The sequence below is a fragment of the Verruconis gallopava genome, assembly GCF_000836295.1.
Source record: "Verruconis gallopava strain CBS 43764 unplaced genomic scaffold supercont1.13, whole genome shotgun sequence".
NCBI classification, from domain to species: Eukaryota; Fungi; Ascomycota; class Dothideomycetes; order Venturiales; family Sympoventuriaceae; genus Verruconis; species Verruconis gallopava.
Genome location: NW_015622149.1, coordinates 282,148 through 300,035, shown reverse-complemented (window position 1 = coordinate 300,035; position 17,888 = coordinate 282,148). Strand labels below are relative to the sequence as shown.

At 50.6% G+C, this 17,888-nt stretch overlaps 8 protein-coding genes across 9 annotated transcripts; 2 read left to right on the top strand and 6 right to left on the bottom strand.

The window, feature by feature from the left end:
* Positions 1-567: 567 nt before the first annotated feature.
* On the top strand, positions 568-1,389 carry PV09_04588 (uncharacterized protein; the record flags this gene model as incomplete). Its single annotated transcript, XM_016357959.1, has 1 exon — positions 568-1,389. One exon carries the CDS (start codon positions 568-570, stop codon positions 1,387-1,389), a length of 822 nt encoding a protein of 273 aa, XP_016214161.1.
* Positions 1,390-2,517: 1,128 nt separating this feature from the next.
* PV09_04587 (uncharacterized protein) lies at positions 2,518-3,627 on the bottom strand (the record flags this gene model as incomplete). The annotated part of the gene is made up of 2 exons (XM_016357958.1): positions 2,518-3,378; positions 3,487-3,627. The coding sequence occupies 2 exons, from the start codon at positions 3,625-3,627 to the stop codon at positions 2,518-2,520; spliced, it is 1,002 nt and encodes a 333-aa protein (XP_016214160.1).
* A 612-nt stretch (positions 3,628-4,239) lies between these two features.
* Positions 4,240-5,286, bottom strand: PV09_04586 (uncharacterized protein; the record flags this gene model as incomplete). The annotated part of the gene is made up of 1 exon (XM_016357957.1): positions 4,240-5,286. One exon carries the CDS (start codon positions 5,284-5,286, stop codon positions 4,240-4,242), a length of 1,047 nt encoding a protein of 348 aa, XP_016214159.1.
* Positions 5,287-5,823: 537 nt separating this feature from the next.
* Positions 5,824-7,177, bottom strand: PV09_04585 (uncharacterized protein; the record flags this gene model as incomplete). The annotated part of the gene is made up of 2 exons (XM_016357956.1): positions 5,824-6,111; positions 6,164-7,177. The coding sequence occupies 2 exons, from the start codon at positions 7,175-7,177 to the stop codon at positions 5,824-5,826; spliced, it is 1,302 nt and encodes a 433-aa protein (XP_016214158.1).
* A 1,592-nt stretch (positions 7,178-8,769) lies between these two features.
* Positions 8,770-11,366, bottom strand: PV09_04584. 2 transcript variants are annotated; one of them, XM_016357955.1, is made up of 3 exons: positions 11,082-11,366; positions 9,409-10,561; positions 8,770-9,354 (listed from the first exon to the last, which is right to left on the bottom strand). In XM_016357955.1, exons 2-3 carry the CDS (start codon positions 10,377-10,379, stop codon positions 9,306-9,308), a joined length of 1,020 nt encoding a protein of 339 aa, XP_016214157.1. In that variant the 5' UTR covers positions 10,380-10,561; positions 11,082-11,366; the 3' UTR covers positions 8,770-9,305. The 2 variants fall into 2 exon arrangements, with proteins under 2 accessions (XP_016214157.1, XP_016214156.1); XM_016357954.1 differs by having other exon boundaries at positions 9,409-11,366.
* An 875-nt stretch (positions 11,367-12,241) lies between these two features.
* On the bottom strand, positions 12,242-14,004 carry PV09_04583 (uncharacterized protein). Its single transcript, XM_016357953.1, has 3 exons — positions 13,612-14,004; positions 13,409-13,562; positions 12,242-13,355 (listed from the first exon to the last, which is right to left on the bottom strand). The coding sequence occupies exons 1-3, from the start codon at positions 13,698-13,700 to the stop codon at positions 12,360-12,362; spliced, it is 1,239 nt and encodes a 412-aa protein (XP_016214155.1). The 5' UTR covers positions 13,701-14,004; the 3' UTR covers positions 12,242-12,359.
* A 575-nt stretch (positions 14,005-14,579) lies between these two features.
* On the top strand, positions 14,580-16,688 carry PV09_04582 (uncharacterized protein). Its single transcript, XM_016357952.1, has 2 exons — positions 14,580-15,532; positions 15,681-16,688. Exons 1-2 carry the CDS (start codon positions 15,078-15,080, stop codon positions 16,456-16,458), a joined length of 1,233 nt encoding a protein of 410 aa, XP_016214154.1. The 5' UTR covers positions 14,580-15,077; the 3' UTR covers positions 16,459-16,688.
* On the bottom strand, positions 16,559-17,285 carry PV09_04581 (uncharacterized protein). Its single transcript, XM_016357951.1, has one exon. It carries the CDS (start codon positions 17,131-17,133, stop codon positions 16,651-16,653), a length of 483 nt encoding a protein of 160 aa, XP_016214153.1. The 5' UTR covers positions 17,134-17,285; the 3' UTR covers positions 16,559-16,650.
* Between the last annotated feature and the right edge of the window lie 603 nt (positions 17,286-17,888).

Sequence of the window (17,888 nt, the reverse complement as noted above, 5' to 3'; positions counted from 1 at the left end):
TGACGTGCAGGAACAGCTGGTGGTGACGTCGATCCGTCGCAGCCCTTGTCATCCGCGCTTTCGTGCCTCAGGCATTCAGGTTCTGCAGCTCACCTGTGGCTTCATGTTCCTCCTCTGCTCGCTACCCCAGGTTTTTTCCCTTCTTGGTTGCAGCCGCATCTCGAATGAGCTGGCCTGCTGGACGCCTAAGCACAAGCTGTCACATATGCCGTGTCCCCCACTTCTGTTGACTGCGTCTGATCCAGTGTATTGTGCATCTGGCTCGGCGAGAACTGAGCCCGCGGTGCTTTAGAAGTACGCGGCAACCAAGCAGTCGCCCGCTTAACCATGCTTCAATGAGCCCGACATGAACAATGGTAATTTTCCATGTCCAGGATATGCCAGGATTTTGCACAGCCAGTGAGAGTTGTTCCTTACAGACGAAGACATGGTCAGCAATGTTTCACATCTTACCTCTCTGGCTTTAATTCTCATCCTTCCACAACGTGCAATCTTCTCCCTGTCGTCCTGAGTCCCAAGTTTCCACACTCGAGTATCACATATTCTTGCACGTCCTAGAACAGTACAATGGACGGCCTACCAACCGTTCTCTTTGTTCACGGCGCGTGGCATGCAAGTGAACACTTCGCACCTGTTCAAAGTGAACTCGCTTCCCATGGCTACAGCATCAAAGCTGTTCAACTTCCCTCTTCGACAGACGGTAATAACTACATACAAGGCATCGACGAAGATGTTGAAGCAATCCAGAATACGCTCAGTGACATCGTCCTAACGGACGGCGACATCGTCCTTGTTATGCACTCTTACGGCGGCATCCCAGGTAGTTCGGCGGCCAAAGGTTTTTCCAAACCAGAACGTCTCGCAAAAGGAGAAAATGGCGGGATAATCCACCTGATCTACATAGCCTCGTTTGCTCTTGAGGAGGGTCTGTGTCTCATCGATGGAATTGGCGGGCAGTTGGCACCCTGGGTCAAAGTTCATGTACTTGCACTCTACTTTTGCCTTCTCCCTCCCGCTTTCGAAGCAGTCGGGCTAATAACCTCGATCCAGGGCGAAAACACATACATGACGCCAAAAAATCCCCGTGACGTATTTTACAATGACCTCTCGGACTCTGAGGCTGCACTTTGGATTTCCGAACTTCGAAAACAGGCGACCAAGTCGTTTGTTGCACCAACAACATACGCGGCGTGGAAGCATATCCCCTCAACCTACGTTATCTGCGAAAGGGACAACGCATTCCCTTCGTTCGCACAGGAAATGCTAGTTTCGCAGCAGGGCGCGAAGTTCAACGTGATCCGCTTCGAGGATTCTGGTCATTCTCCTTTTCTTAGCAAACCTCAAGAGACAGCAAAAGTAATCAGGAAGGCGGCCGGGGAGTGTAAATGAAATGCCCTTGCGAAAAATATTCACCTCTTGTTAAACTCAATTCCATTTTGCCAATCTAAAATTATCATCGCAGCCCTGCTCAGACAGCTCGTTATAGATTTTCATGGTATTCTGTCTTAATGCTTCACACAACACTGCAAATTATGCCCTTCAGTGTCAGAGTTCAACGAGGGCCAATGTGCTTATTGTCACCGCATTTACTCATCACAACCTGGCTCGAACCAGGATCACTAGTAGAAACTGCCTCCTGATCGTTAATCGAAGATTCCAGCTTTGGATCTAGGAACGCTCAACTTCAATTTGCAACCCAGTCTGTTGAAGTCACAGAGCGACGACGCGTCCGGGAAAACTGAAAATATGGTCTAGTGCCTCCAGGGATTTGAAGATGTGGTGCCACGAATCTCGTTGTTTGTGCTTGAGGGGCTCAATACTTGGACATTCCAAACAGGGGTGTGTGTATGGCCGAGTTGTGATCAAAAAGGAACATGGGTGTGTGCACTGTTTGAGGAAATTGGAAAGTCAGCGTAGTGTCTTGGAATTCCATATGCGGTCGTGGAATTCCCGTGTCCTTTTCTGAAACGTTCGACTCCGGAATTCCTTTGCCAGTGGTGAATTCGGGCGGTACATGGCTGGAAAAGCTCGTCGCTTTGTTCAAGAACCTGTCAGCATCTGGCGCTCATGCTCTCAAATCATACGCAGTCCTCTTTTCTGGATCGCTGAGCGTGGCGTATGCTTCCCCAATGCTCTGGAACTTCTCAATGGAGTCCTTGTCACTGTTTTTATCTGGTTGATATTTCTTTGCCAATGCCTTATGAGCTTTGGCGATTTTGTCAGCAGTAGCGGGCGAGGAAAGACCCAGAACTTTATTAAAGTCTATGCTGCTTGTTGCCGTGACCGTGAGTGTGGTTTAATGAAAGAAAATCCAGGAGGGCTCACGATTTCAGATATATGAGCCTCTCAACACTACCCTCTACAGTGACAAAACCATGGGGCCGTTCTCTTGCAAGGCACCTCACTTCCATGGAGACCAGTCTTTTTATTTAAGAAAAGGCTGAAAGACAACTATAACGACAGAGTCAGAGCGCGTTTCATACGCTTGGATATTTCTCGGACGTTGCATTGTTGGAATCATAAATGGTCGTCAATTTCTTTCCGCATGCCAACTTTAGCATCCCTCATCTTCGTCACAAATTCATCATCGACCTCAACCCTCTTCTCTCTCTGTGTTGAATCCTCTACGAATTTTCCCCTGTCTGATCGTTTTAGGTCTGCTATTTGGTCGTCTTCAAGTTCCGCCCATCTTTTTTCACGCGCAAAGTCTCGAAGTGGAGGATCATGTCGCGTTAGAGGTGGCGGGATCAATGATAACTTGAATCTATTTTTGCCATGCTCGCTATTCTCATAAATCTCTCTAGAGAGTACAGTCTCCTGCGCAGCTGGACTAGTATCTTTCGTCTTCGCCTTGACCGGCGTGTTTGCTCTGTATGACTCCATCCCTGAGGCTTTGACGAGTCCTCGAGCAAGATCTGCTGCTCTCAATCTAGTGGCTTCTACCAGTGTATTGAGATCATTCGTGGTCTCTTCGATAATTGGTTTCGCTGGCAGGGCACAGTCATGCGAAATATCTGTTTTCATCATTTGGACTTGTTCAGAATATTCTTTCTGAGATTGGCTTTGTTTTGTAAGACTTCTCAATGCTCGATCCAATCGGCAAACTCGCTGAATTTGTGCTTCAATATTGCCGTCTTCAACCCTACCCATAGGGGTTTGACCGTTTGGTGTTTCTAACATGGTTTGCGGTCCCCTTTTAGGTCGTGACTCGTTCTTTTCCATGACTCTCCTGTGCATGTTGTCATCGATATTGTTCAGCCATAAACAATGTCCATTGGGAGTGTGGTCATCGGCAAGATGTTTTGCCTCCTCCTTGTTCAAGGTGAAAGGGTCCTTCCGATGCGGCCAACCCGGAGGCGTAGGTTGAATCCTTGTGGGCTATAATTGTGGGTTGGCCTGCCACCAAGTAAACCCATGTCTGCCTACGTCGTTCCAAAGTTTGAAAAGCAGTAGAGGGATTATGTGGTCGTTCTATGGATAATCTACGTACGGCATTCGCATTGCATCTTCGAGAATCTTCTGAGCAGTCGGCGCGAATGCCGGTTGATTCGCTCTTCGACGTTGACCGGAGTATCGTGGAGAGTTTTTGGTGGCCGAAACAGGTGTTGGGACAATTTGCGGGTTCATTGAGGTCTCCGATAGCCTTTGGACCGGCTGCTGTTGATCCAGTGTCATTTGGTCAGGATCCAATTTTCATCGTACGTAACACTAGCAACTACGAATTGATGGGCAATCAAAAAAAAAAAAAAATAAAAAAATATCTGAGATATCATCTAGACAGACCGGCGTAATTCTTCTTTGACCTTAAAAAGTTGATAAACATTGATATATGACTGTTATGAATTGAATCCAATTGTTCCTTCCAAATGAACCCGTTTCAAGCAACCGCGTTCTTGCCAAAACAAAAAGAAGTCAAATTTGTACAGAAAGGAGGAGGCTTAAGCTTGTCCATGTGATCATCTTTCTTATACAAAACACGTGACTCATTTCCACTGTGTTACAATTTCTTTATTGTTTGTCCTAATTGGCGACGAAGCTTAACCTCCAACAAGGCCAACATCGGTCAAACCAGTTCCAAAGCTATATACTCCCATTTGTAATGCACTCTACCGAGGTTCCTTCAAGATCAACGAGTGTAGAATGCTTATTCGTGCAGTTTGGAACCGCAAGAAGTTGAGGAATGTTAATTCTGGTGTCCAACGAAAGCGGCCACATGTCAATGGCTCCCGCTGCGGACGTTCAGATGCCCTTATTCATGTAATGTTTACAACCAGGTCTATGAATTGCAAGCCATCGCATGCCTTCTAGCGCCAGATCGTTTTGCGGAACCGTCCGACAGTCCATATAAAAATCCATGCTGTTGACGATATGCACAATGCCCCTCACGGCTCCAAGATCTTGAGTTTCAACTTGTTGATGTACAGGCATGTTCCACATTGAAATTGGAGTGACTTTGCCACGCTCAGGCCATTGAAAGCCAAATCGCCCGTGCAACTTGGCGCGAAACATTCCCGGAATCCTTCGTTGAGATGGATCGTACACGCCCTCATAGAGACTCTGACCATTTCCGCGGCTTAGACTTAGTCCAGCGGAAAAGAGATCATGATCTGTGCCGAGAATTCGAATAGCAATGGCCTGCCCGGAGGGCGCAATGAGAAGGTGAGGATATTTCAATGATCCGTTGTCAGCAGCACTTTTAATTGTACGCAGCACTATCGTGTAGTCTATCGGCATAGATGATGATGATGAAGAAGCTGGGTACATCTGGTTTGCGACATAGTGATTAACAGACTCAACGGAAGAAATGGAGACTTCTACAGGAGACTCGGGGTGCGAGTTACTAGAGATGGAGCCTGTGCCAGTTTCTGGGTTGTGTTGTGGAATCTCACCTAGTCGGGTGCTGCTCGATGTAGAATCAAATGATGTAACAAGCCCTTGGCATGGTATCGTAAGTTGATGTTGTTCTCGTCGACTAGATGACGAACCCGGTATCGTTATCTCAGACAAGTTACTGACATATTTAGAGCTTGGGTTGAGGCCGTGCCGCTCTTCAGTGCTTGATATTTCTTCAACTGTAGATAGAGGTGAGCGAGGGCGCTCATTGAGGAATGAAAGTAATCCAATCAACGATGGCGACGTCGACTTCGGACTTAATGCATCCAAAGACGGGTCGGGAGGCAGATTTCGCACGGAGTAGTTGCTACCACTACGTATGGAACTCGTTACTGCCGTTCCAGCTTCCAATTCCGCTCGAATGTCATTGAATGTCGTGTTTTGAGGGAACATCGGGACACTCTGCGGCGACCTTTTGGAACTGGAGCTCCTGAATGGGCTAGTCACTCGTTGGGCGAATTTGCGGCAAAAGCAGTCCGGCGCTGGATGTAGGATGCTATACTGCCGATGGGTGGGCTGCCCGCAGCTAAGACAGCATTGCGCGTTAGGAGACGCCATTTGATCAGTTGCACCCTTGCGATGCAGTACTCTTGAATTTGACTGTTTTCTGGGCGTGAATAGTGTTAACCCCAACGAGAAATGGGTTCCGTGCTAAGTCCAGAGGTTTATGTAGGCGTACATACGTCGCACAAGATTTGAAGAGTACGTCGGCCAGGTGTCAAGAATTCAGATGCAGTAAATTGGTTGAGAAATCACAGCTCATGTTAACAGGTGGAAGCAGCTATTGAAGTGAAACACAATGGTCTTCTTTCGTGGATACATTCTAGAGGCCTGATTCATCGCAAAAGCAATCTTGCAAACAATACAGACGTCTATAGCTTCCGGTTTGTCAAATCCCTAGGACAACGTCTGTAGAAATGGTTACTACAGTCATTCACCCCCTAGGTCGTCATCGGTGACGTCGGATTGCGTTGCCATAGCCCTGGTCCGTTGCTGTGACTGTGACATAGCCTCTTTCTTGGGGATAAAATCGGCGTCAAGAGATTGGAAGCCTCCTGCATCCGGTCCGTCAGATAACAATATTGACGTGTTTGCGTTGGTTCCACGCGGTATGGTCTCATCATCCAGCTCCTCGCGACGGCGGCTGCGTGATTGCTGAATCCGACGTATTTTTCGCAATAGTTTCTCATTCGGTGCCAACTGTGCTTTAGTAATATGCTGTACACTCGTTAACAGAAAGCAAGGGTGGGTCTGAATTATGTTCACGTACGTTTGAACAACCGCCAACAGGACACTGTGTCCGCGGTCTATTACCTATCAATTCTACGATGGCGTCCTTCTCGAAGGTGTGCTTGCAAACAGTGCTCATTACAGGATCCACAAATTCCCTCAGTGTAAGAGGACACTTCGTGCTGATTCTGGTACTTGATATCTGGACATCGTCATCACTCTCCTCCGCAGCCCCCTGAGTAGCGGTTCCCGGAGCCGGTTCTTCAGTCTGGAACCATCGCATTGGTGGAGGCACATCTTGTTCGTCGCCATAATATCCCTCATGTTCCGCTTCTTTATAGTTGGCATAGTCTCTGTTGTTGGCATAGCGGTCAAACAAACTCAAAGATTTCCAATGTTCCACATCTTTTTGCCTTTGTGTCTTGAATCTTTGCAGGGCGCTTTCTGATGCTTCGGCCATTGCGATATCGCCATCGGCATCTGCTGCCGTCCCACCAGGTAGAGTTGGTTCAAAACTGCTCATACTCTCTGCCTGCGTGCTCCTTGTGACTCTCTGAGAAGGTGTCTGCCCCAGTGGCGCTGCCTCCGCGCTATTTTGAGTCGCTTTGACCAGAGCTTCATGCCGTTGCGTCAGGTCCACACAAGTCCTGGCATACTTTTCGATGCGTTTCTGGAAGTTCTGGTGCTTCGGTTTGTAGTCGTCAAGCTTTTGCTGCCACGATTCTACGTCGGCGTTCTCTGCGCCCTTCTCTGCTTTCTTCTGCTGCTTATCAAGCTGGCGCTCCAGGTTCGCCAGTTCCTCATTGATATCGTGCGCGCAAGCACTTAGCAGTTTCAAAGCGGCTGCGTGCTTCTTCCCCAAATCTCGCCGCTCGTACTTTTTCGCCAACACCTCAAGCTTGCGCCTTGATGTGTCTGATAGTGGATATTTAGGAGGCTCATATTCTGGAATTTCGCTGCGCAGCTGGCGCGACAAGATACCCGTTGCCTCTGGACGTACTGCTAGCCTCTGAGACGCCGAGGGGAGCTCAGAACGTGCTCTTGTCGGCGCCATCGCAGCAGCTCTTGGAGGTTTCAAAGCCTCGTATCTTAAGGTTTATTGAGTTGAAACGAAAACCTCGAGATCCAACGTAGACTAAACTCAAGTCTTTTGACGCAAGCTGCGTTACGATATCCCGTTAGAGTCTTGGGTCGAGGTAATGATAATAGAACGCGTTAGAGGATGTTGGACGCGCGAAGATGACACGCTAAGCACGTGACTCATTGCCTCAGCGAATCCAACAAAAGAGGACGGCTCTGCTGAACTGGCGAATTTATTGCACGACAAATTCAAATCATAGCTAAATCTGCCTCATTCTGAATCCAGCGCTTAGCATGGCTGATTTATGATGACACGATGCATGGATGCAACGAAAGTTGAATAAGTATGTCAATAAAACCTGATCGTGCCAATGTGGATTGAGCTCTCAACACTGGATCTGCATCTCTAACAGCTGGGCGTTCACATCGTAAGGCAAAGAAATACTCACAATGCACACATGTCATCTATTCAGCAACTTCCCTCAATTCAGCTTCACATACTCTGATTCATGTTCTAAGCAATGATTTCAAGTTGCCGAGTAACAAGGAGGTCCACGAGCAAAACCAACTCTCATGTTCATGAAGAAGGCGGAAGTTCTTCTTCTCTATAATCTGTGGCCCTCGTGCGCTTGTTCGGGTTTTCTCCATAGTAAACTGAGGCAGTATAACGCTTTTACTTGGAGCGCGTGCACCACGGCCAATTCCATCTCTTCAATTCAGTCTTTGTCAGTCGTGCTACACGTCGCAAAACTCAGATACAGATAGGTCCAGCCTCATTGAGGCTCTTCTGGGCTCTGTCGCTTAGAATTTTCGATCCTGAGTCTATCATCAGTTAATTCATCAATGTATCGCGCCAGGGACGAACCCGAGCTCGCAGATTTCTCCTAGAAGCCGCCGAGCGAGGCAAAGAGAGGACCAAACCAAGCTTCAAAGAGTAAAAGGAAATAAAAAGAACAAAATAAATGAGCACATTATTTGAATCCTAAGAAAGTAGCGATCTGTCGCGTCTCAAAGCTTGACGAAATTCATGTTGAACAACACTGCACAATTCGAAAACACTTTGGTGGATGGCAAAAAGGCAAAATTCTCCCAAAGGCACGTTCTCTGTTTAAACCAGCATGTAGCAGGTCGACGTTCGTGGAAAAACAGTCCATCTTTAAAGTGTTATAACTGTCTAAACCCCCGTGATCGAGGTGCTGTGTCTACAAACGTCAGCCGCAAGAGGGGTGAAAACACGGCTATGCGCGAGGATCGGGCAGTTGGTCTGGTGGAATCCTGGTTGGAACTCTGAAACGTTGACGGAGTGAGGTTGACAACAGAACCGTTTACCGAGGGCTCAAAGAAAGTCAGAGCGACAGAGTCCTCCATGTGTGTCCTTTTCTACTCCCCTGGACAGTTTTCCGGATGAATTTCGTGCACATACGAGCATTCTTCGGAAGTGAATATCATGCTTGTGAAAAATCTCTCCTGAAAAGGCCCAATCACGGACAATAATTCCATTCCCGTTGAGTTTCAAAGAGTTCCCCAATGTTTTAGGCATAAGCGTGCACGTTGCGGTTCTGTGACCTCAAGGTTATAAAAGTTGAAGAGCATGAAAATAAAAGAGATCCACGATGAGCTTCAGTGGACCATTCTTAGAGCACCGTGCCAAGCTGACCAATACCAAATTCGTCATCACGTCAATTCAGATAGTTATGTACACTGCTCGCAAGTTCTCTCGCGGCTCACGAGTATACGTTGCAGGAGCAGCTCTTACCACACAGATTCCAGAAAAAAAAAAATGAAAAGCTAGCTACTCTCCTAGGGTACTCACTTGACCTCCACACCAGAACGCCTGCCCCACGATACCTGTTTATATCTACCGATAGGGACCGGAAAATTCCTAGGACCATTAAAGGTGGTAAAATGGCGGTCTTCGGAAGGAATATATATGCGTGGTAGAAGCTTCGTCTCTCGCCTTATAGTATGCATGTTCTTTTTATGCATGCGTCCAACGGTTACCAGAGATGCCTTGTATAAGCAGTGACGCCGTGTTGAAGTGCTCAGAGGTTGCGTAGGGTGGAAACGCCATCGGTTTAGCGAACACGAATAGCATACTTCGCTCACTTCGTAATGAAGCCAAGGTAGTCGGCGACGATCAAAGTCACCATTCTGTAGTCAACGTTAAAACTGACACGAGACATCTCACTTCATGGCATAACTTACGCATGCGGCGCAATGCGCACATAGTACGTCGAGAATCCACGGTAGAACCGCAACAGGCCTTCATCCCGTGCAACTTTTGCAAAACAATCCATCATGCCCTTGTAAGGTAGCGTGCCGTCTGGTCGCTTTGTTTGCTTCTGCAACCTCGTCTTGACGAAGTCAAAAGGTAAGCTGAAGAAGGACGCGAAGAAGCCGGCTATGGCGGACGCAGTCAATGTCTGAGCCTGTCCACTCAGCTTCGAGCCAGCCAGTCGTTGTTTCGCCTCAGAAAAGAAGGCCAGTTGACCAAAGTTCAGCGCCATGGCACGAACTACAGTCGGGTAGCAGCCTGCCCACAGTGCGGTCACGCCCTCATTCTTGGATATCCGTACGAGTGCATCGATGACCGACTTGTAATTTGCTCGCTCTGCCGGCGGTTTCAGGCCGTCGGACTGCATGCGGATGAGCGCCAAATCTGCCGGATTGCCAACAAAGGCTGCGAGTCCACCAGCCGCCAGACCTGCGCTTGCGCGCTCGGCAAAGCCAACTTTGTTACCCTTGGTCTCGGCCCTCGCGGTCAGGGCATTCATAAAGGTGTCAAAGAAGCCCAAACGCGCGGTCGTGTACACAGCTTGCCTCAGCAAGCCGGCACTCAGACCTGTGTACAGATCAAGCACCTTGCCCTGCGCAATAATGTCTTTGGTAATGCCCAATGGGGTCGGTTTAGGGCCCGTCTTGACACCTTCACCAGCCAGTTGTAGGCGCACTTTAATCATATCAATTGGTTGAACCACAGTGGTGGCAGTCATGCCCGCAATGCCTCCGTTTATAAAGGGCAACGCTGCTCGCATGAACGGCGTGTGCAGGAAGTCCTGACTGACCTGCTTGGGATTTTCCGCCGCTTGCTTCGCCATGTTGGGTGTTTCCTTAAGAGCGTTCAAAGCCTTGGTTGATTTTGTTTTAGCAGCGTCTGCAAGAGTGGAGGTGGACATTGCTCGATTCGCCTCAGTTTTGCAAAGCACGAGACGACGCTGGTGAGCTGTACAGAACAAGGCTGGGCGTGTTAAGCGTCCGTTAGCTTGGGTGAGCAACAATAGAAGGAGTTAGTTCTGCTGCTCGTTTCGCAGACTAGGATAGCGAAGCGCTGGAGATGCAATCTAGAAGTCTCTGAGCACTTGGAACGTTAGCAAAGGGGAGAAAAATTTTTGGTTAGCAACAATCACGGCGTCCCAACGTCAATTGGCGCGTCCAAGGCCTGGAATATTATATCAACGGCACATGAGAAGCCGCTGGGGGACAGCATACGAAAGCTTTGGGGGTAGCGTCATCAGCCAACAGTCGCCTCTTACAGCCTGCGAAACATTCGGCAGCTGGATGGCTGAGTGACGGCTGCTGCCCAAGCAATTTTTCCGAACACAAGTCTTGAGGCAGCGCTGGGATACGGCGAGCCGCACGTACAACCCGTCGAATCCCGCAACACGGCTGCAAAGCAAACATGTTCGCTGGCGGACATGGCCTCGAACAGAGGCAGCTGGCGTCCGACGCTGGGACAACGTGGTGCAGGAAAGGAAAGGTGTGGATACCACGGGCTTGCATGGGGGCCACCTTTCCTCGCACGAAGCCCAGCCGGGACGACGCGTTGGGACGACTCGCACTATGGGTGAATGTCGCAAGGAGAGGAAGTGTGAATGTACCTTGGAGTTTAGCCGGTTATTGAGGCTCACACAAGCCGCGAGTGGTCGGTTATCAGCGGTCGCAGGAGCGGATCTCGGGACCACGGACGGTGCAGAGCCGGTGTCGGCCGGTTGTGGTGAGTGGAGTGGGTCTCGCTGGCTGACCTTACCAAAGGAGAGCAAGCGGAAAGGGAGAGCAGAAAGAAAGGAAAAGACGAGCGGGAGGAAGAAGACGCAAGAAGGCAGCAAGTCTTCTGGAGGAGGCAGAAGAGCAGCTGCGTGGTTGCAAGAAACGGCGAGCCGTCCATTGTGCGGAGAAGTGTAAATAGCTCCTGCAGGCCGGGCTCGTTCTCTCTTGTGAGCGTGAGACCTGCGTGACGTACTGTTTGGCTCTTTGGGGGGGGGCAGCCCAGCACCAGCGGCCGCTCCAGGACCCCTCACCACCGCCAGCTGCTGCCACCAGCTCCATGCTGTTCTTCACTTGCCGCTGCACCAATGACCGACAACGGCTTACAATCGCATCCGTCCACGCCCCCTTGGAAAGGGAAGAAATCGACGCTGTACTCGGATACGTCCTCGGCGCTTCGCTCGCAGGCTCAGGGGCGCGACCACAACGCCATTTGTCCAGCCTTGTGCCCCGCCTAGCCCTCGCTCTCGCTCTCTCTTTGGCTCTCTCGCCCTAGCACATCGCACGGGCATTGGCAGGACGCTGATGGGAGCTCTCGTTCCCTTGCCCTGCGCGCTTCAATCGAATTCTCCCGATCCTGTGCCACCCTCTGTTCGCTGCCTGAGAGCGCGTCGCTGCCACCGTTGCGTGTCCCCTGCGCAGACGAAGGACGGATGCGGGGTAAATTCTTCGCGTCCAAGTGTCGTCCTCTGACACGGCTCGAAAGCACAGACGGCGCCCGAGTCCGGCTTGCGCTGCGCTGATTGGTGGAGTCTTCGCGGTCGAGTGAACGGCCGTGACTTTCTCCGTTGAGGCGACAGCAGGCCAGCGAAAACCGCACGCGAACCTCACGTGGGGGTCACTGATGAACACGTTGGGACGACGCTTTCACGGCCCATCTTCGGCTTTACTTGAGACAGGAGCGCTTCAGGCCTTGGGAAAGCGATAACGGCATCTTGTTGGGCGCATGCAAAATTTGCGGACGGAAGGCGGTATTGGCGACGACGGAAAACACATGTGGAGACGGCTCGCGAGAGCGACGGGCAAGAGCCAAGAGCCGAAAACGAAGACACAAAAGCCGCGTACCAAGAACGGGGGATCACAGAGTATCGTGCGGATTCTGGGTGCGTTGATCAATTGATCAACACCTCCCACAGATTGCCCCAGAAGCCCAAGTCGTAGATGTTCTCGACGTCGCATAACCGCCATATCTGCCTCCACGAATCCTCCACGACAAGATCCGCAATGGCATTCGACACAAAGCGAGGTGGCTGTCCGTCGTTCGTTCTGACGACCAACTTCTTCGGTTGGTGCGGCCACCGATGACCTGCTATGCTGTCCGTTGCATGCAGCGATCCCCTGGCCTGCTCATTCGCGGGCTTCATGTCCGCCATGAACACATACCCATCCGCCATGTCCTCCTTCCAATCGTCCCACTTAGCCGTCTCGTTTGTAGTCGTGCCTGCCCACACCAAGTACACATGATACGCCAGCAGACCCAGTGGCAACGGCCAAGTTAACGCTGCCAACAATCCCACGCCTGCCCGTCTCAAACCGCCGAGCATCAGTCCTGCCTGAAATATGTCCAGCGCGTATGTGAACCCGTCGAGCATGCGGCTCACGTAGTCGCGCTTCCCAGAAAGCTTGCTCAGGTACCAGCTTGGATAGTTCTCAAAGTGCCAGTAGATCTCGGGCAAGAGTGTTGTGTACGCGAGGTACGTGCCATACATCAGCGTGATTGTTGTACACATCAACAACGCGAGAAAGTACTTGTAGTTTCCCCGTCCAACGCAATTGTTGACCCACACACAATGGTGATCGCAGCGTGCGACGCAAGTTCTGCACAGGGAGCAGTGTTTTGACCGTGCAGGTTTAGGGAGGTTGCATGTCTTGCACATTTTCGGGTGGTACAAGATGCGGTCGTACGGATATTGCTGCAACTGCTCATTTATGTTGGCAGGCGAAATAAGATGTGGGGAACCCGGTGACGATTTGGCGCATAGGTAGGTGAATAGGTAAGGCGGTGGAAGGAGGAGGACGACGAGCGACTTTTGAAAGGCGGATAAGTGTGGCCAGGTAACTGGGACGAACATGGATGCTGAGCCTGTGAGTAGACCGAGGAATATGATCTGCTTTCAGTGTTAGTTTCGTCTGAAAATCAATTCTGCACCATACTCTATACCAATACAACAGGGTGCTTAGAGTATAACATGTAGTTCCCAAAACGTGTCATCCATGGTCCTAACCGACCTCCGGTGACCAGCTGGTCAGCTCCTGCAATTATCTTCGGTATGCGTACCCATATGAAACGGTGTAAAGAGCCTATAGGCGTGTTCCTAGAAAATGTGAGCTAAGATATAGTACGTCGTCTTGACCGAGGTTTACCTGAAGACCGGCAGCCTGCCGAAGAAGGCCACAAAGGTCAAAAACGACACGAGAAGAACGAATAACACGATCTTCTGAACAGTTCCCATGGCCGATCTTGCGTTCAGAGGATGCGCCCAGTGGCCTTGTCATGCAAAGAACATATTCTGGGATGCACAGGTAGCGTTAAGACGGTTGCTTTTCCGGTGTAAGCACACACTTTCTCGAGCTGAGATCCGCAGCCTATTCAAACCAATGCTCGAGGACACGCGTTCAAGAGCAGTTGCAATTACGCTTGACAGATCATCCAACTTGAAAAAAGGTGTAATGTCGGCACTCAAGCGTTGAATCCGGTGAGGTGCGCGATTCCTGCCGCAAACACGGTCTGCGCCATTGCGTATACGTGGGCGACTTTCTAAGTTATTCTAGACCCTGGCGAAAAGACGCCGAAATGGGATTCCCAAACACCAGCCTTGCCTTGGACACGAGGCCCCTCCGCCAGCGGATGTCCAAATGGTTTCCACGGTCTCAAGCTCCGGACAGGACGATGTCTCGGTCCTATCTCACAAATTCCATCTGGTTTTGTCGGATAAGAAAAGGAGGACTGTCTCTGCGTGCGTGTTGCAAATGCAGTTGGCGCGCTGATTGGTGGGGAGCCGGCAAGCTTGATGCTCGACAATGCAATCTACCGTTGACAGCGCAGCGTCATCCCCGCGAAGAAATCTACGACCACATTATCGCAGATGTTCATCGCATGCAAGATGGGGACCCAAAGCGGCGGCTGATCTGATGATCGAAAGAACTACCCTCTCACATGATGCTCGGCAGCTCCACCTAGCGAGGCCAGACCTGGTGGAGCGGTAGCTTTGAAATCCACAAAAAAAGCACTTGGATGGAAGCCTTGACCTCTCGGTAAAAACGCCCCTCTGCGATGAAGATATTCGATATGAGTTTAGCGTATGTGCTCACACCCAGCACCGCGGTTTCTAGTGAGTTCGCGCCTTGCCACTGGTCAGCGGGGTAGGGAAGCCTGTACATCACGAGCGGGAGGTGTGATACACGGCGAAAAGCTAAGCATGGGACGGGATCCAAAGCCGTCATTCAGCCGATGTATGATGCCGTCGTCTTGGGTGTGAGATTGAAAATCACCGTTTTCCAAGACAAAACCTCCATCTCTTTCCTAGATCATTTAAAGCTTAAAATGCCTCAGATTTGCGGTCCGTAGTGGCGGCTACTAGCATACCTTCCCTGACGTAGTATGTTCATCCTTTAGCAGGAGTGCTGCGCCTCAATTTTACAAGCAAGATAGCGATTTTCGCGGCGTTGATCACGTCTGTTTGAAACATTGGACGTTGCTATACGCAACAGTGAGACACGGCTCTTGAACGATTCGAGATTGATATGAGGACGTGGACACCTTGCGTGCAACAGGTCAGCTGTGTTTTGAGAGCGAGCTAATACAAGAAATATAAATATATTTCGAAGGGATGCCCTTCAAACGCTTTAGATCACGACTCTCTTCACGAATCAGCCAGGACTCAAGCGTATCACAGGGCACCGATGAGCAGAGTTGCGGTCGTCCCAGCTTTGAGCCTCATCATCCTGTTTTGCCCAGAGTCAAAGGTAAACCACGTGTGCTGGGTTTAGTCGGCGATCCTCAGTACAACCGTGATTCTGGGGGCTCGGCGAAGTTTGGGGACAGGATCTTCTGGACGTGGCGAGATACCCAGCTGGTCAACAATGGAAAGGTGCAGGAACTGCCGATTCTTGCTAGCACGGCCAGCTGGAGTGACCTCAATCACGATGGCTCACCGGCCGTAGAGCCGCTGCAGTCACACGCAGACCCACTGAGGACAATTACGCTGCAAGCGTATGGGAAGAACAGTACAGAGAGAGCGTACTTCCGTATCATTCATGACGGGGCCGAACCTCGAGCTGGGATGTAAGTGATTACCGGTTTTTCTCGTCTGTAGAGAATCATGACATGGACGTTTGCATGTTGTACAATCCGCAGACGTCACGTCTAGATAGAATTGTCTCATACCCCCATAATCTTAACCACGCGGATGTCGACCTCTAATGTCGAGTAGGCAAAAGGATGGCACGAGACGTGCATTGTGGCCTGATTCTCCGCCAATGGTGACTAGCACATCTGACAATGGACGTGTAACGGCCTATTCCTGGATCAAGAAAACGCACATCAGGCCCGATCTTTCAACCGTCACACAGCATCCCGCGACGACATTGTACCGCATAACGTACGCAGCTTCAGAAAATCGAGACGCGCTGCCCTACGCCAAACTGGTCGACGCGAGCTTTTGGAATCAAGACGAGATTGCGTATGGCGCATATGGAAACGTGGTAAAGGACGGGATCGCGTATCTGTTCGGACAGATTAACGGAATGACGGCGTTGGCGCGAGTCCTTGTGGATCGTGTGGAGCGCAAGTCCATGTACGAGTATTGGGTCGGCGGCGAATGGACCAAAACGAAGCCGAACATCAACGATCGCAGCATCGACATCCCAAACGCGAATGCTGGTGGGCAGGGTACGTACTACTTCTCCGAACCTTGGGATAGCTTCGTGTGGATAGGCGGCAGCATATTTCCCGGCGCAGATTGTTACATCACCACGGCGCGGACACCTACAGGGCCGTGGATCAAGCCTTTCAAGTTTTATTCTGGGGCGAATGGTACGGCTTCTTTGCCTGCGTATTCGATACAGGCGCACCCCGGCATGCTGAGAGATGAGGATGAAAATGCCATATACATCACGTACACCAAGTGTGATCGAGACCAGAGCAACACGGTGGTCTACTCCACGCCTCTGGTCTACGTCGAATGGGAAGACGATGACGAATCAGAATGATACGGTCAAGCTCAGCCTTTCTGCATTGCTGCGTTGGTGCCCGAGACAAATTGTAGATATCAATTGTTCACGCGTTCATGGACTTCGCTGCGAGAATATAGTCAATAATTCAGCGTATCGTCTGTAAGATTTTCATAAGTCCAGTTGCAAGGTGGGACCCTGAGTTACGAGCTCTCTGAAGACTGGCTGTCATCAAGACACGTCATGCAGCTTATATAATTCATGATGCCATAAGTTAGCCTGCCGTTCGGAGTTGGCACTTGAAAAAGGGCTCAAAGGAGAAGATCCCGCCGCACCAAAAATGCATCTTACCCAATCGAGATGCCATCTTTTCCCCGTCGTCGTTAAAGCAATAAAGAAACCGGCGCTCACAGCACCAGCTGAAAAAGCTCCTCGTTCGACTGTCTGTCTGACCCACGATCGCTCAGGTACCAAAGCAGCGGGAAGACAGACACATCCCTGACAACCCTTGACACTGCCCAGCTCTACTCTGTTAAAGATCCGGTATGCAGTCCGATAGCGTCGAGGCAACTGCTCATCAGCATTCTCGGAGGAAACCAATGCGCTGTGTCGCTCTCCCAAGTGGCAGAGGCCGGTACAAGCGGTGTGTTCAGAGGAAATCGGAGGCGAGTGCTTCGGCCGCAGTTCACCTTGAACATACGGTTTCGGTGTCATGGCGGGTCGGGGGAATAAGAGGGCGACACCGTGCTGGCTGCGGAAAACAGAGATGACGAGGCGTTCGAAGAGGGGGATCGAGCCAAAGAGTCGTGTCTCTCACTTTAGATGGACTCTGGCTAGCATCAGATTTCCTTCGACGAACTGAAAATGAACCCCCCCCCCCCCCCCCAAAAGGGTGAGCAGGTCTGGATCCCGCCGATACTGAACTGGCCCTCTCCTGAGGACACGCTCGTCGTGTGCGAGAGCCCAGAGTTGTCTATTGTCGCATTATCTCTTTCTGTCGTCCAACTCTTTTGACAGATGCGCTTGAAGCTAAGCGAGTCGTCGCCGCGGTACTCTCGTCAGCTCGAACGTCGTGATTGGGTCGATGTTGACAGGAATGCGTCCCGAGGGTCATAGAGCAACGCAGGGCCTCATTCGACTGTCTCAACCTTTCTTTGCATGAATCTAGATCAACTTTTCTTCCCCCTGCGACCATCCCTCCCCCAACTCCTTCTGTGCGTGTGATTTGCGCAGCTGGGCTGAAAAGAGTAACAGCCGAGGCCGCTACATTCATGCGACCAACTCCAAGCGGGAAACACGGGCGAGAGGGTGTCAGCTCAGTCAGGACCTTAACTGCAGGGCGTAAGGTGAGTCACCTCCAAGTTTGCTCGCCTCCAATTGATCGCAGAAGCTGCCCTCCATCATCAAAGAAGAAGTGGCCCGTTTCATGCGAAAGCGTGCAAAGATTTGAAGGGGGGCACTGCCTTCGA

What these genes read in the sequence shown, in the direction of transcription:
- PV09_04584 (XM_016357954.1), bottom strand. Translation starts at nt 10,379, where the DNA reads ATGTCCACCTCCACTCTTGCAGACGCTGCTAAAACAAAATCAACCAAG. An exon ending in GTGCGCATTGCGCCGCATGC is followed by an intron (nt 9,355 to 9,408) that starts GTAAGTTATGCC and finishes CGTTGACTACAG; the next exon opens with AATGGTGACTTTGATCGTCG.
- PV09_04583 (XM_016357953.1), bottom strand. Translation starts at nt 13,700, where the DNA reads ATGGGAACTGTTCAGAAGATCGTGTTATTCGTTCTTCTCGTGTCGTTT. An exon ending in GGCAGGCTGCCGGTCTTCAG is followed by an intron (nt 13,563 to 13,611) that starts GTAAACCTCGGT and finishes CACATTTTCTAG; the next exon opens with GAACACGCCTATAGGCTCTT. An exon ending in CTAAGCACCCTGTTGTATTG is followed by an intron (nt 13,356 to 13,408) that starts GTATAGAGTATG and finishes CACTGAAAGCAG; the next exon opens with ATCATATTCCTCGGTCTACT.
- PV09_04582 (XM_016357952.1), top strand. Translation starts at nt 15,078, where the DNA reads ATGCCCTTCAAACGCTTTAGATCACGACTCTCTTCACGAATCAGCCAG. An exon ending in GCCGAACCTCGAGCTGGGAT is followed by an intron (nt 15,533 to 15,680) that starts GTAAGTGATTAC and finishes AATGTCGAGTAG; the next exon opens with GCAAAAGGATGGCACGAGAC.
- PV09_04581 (XM_016357951.1), bottom strand. Translation starts at nt 17,133, where the DNA reads ATGACACCGAAACCGTATGTTCAAGGTGAACTGCGGCCGAAGCACTCG.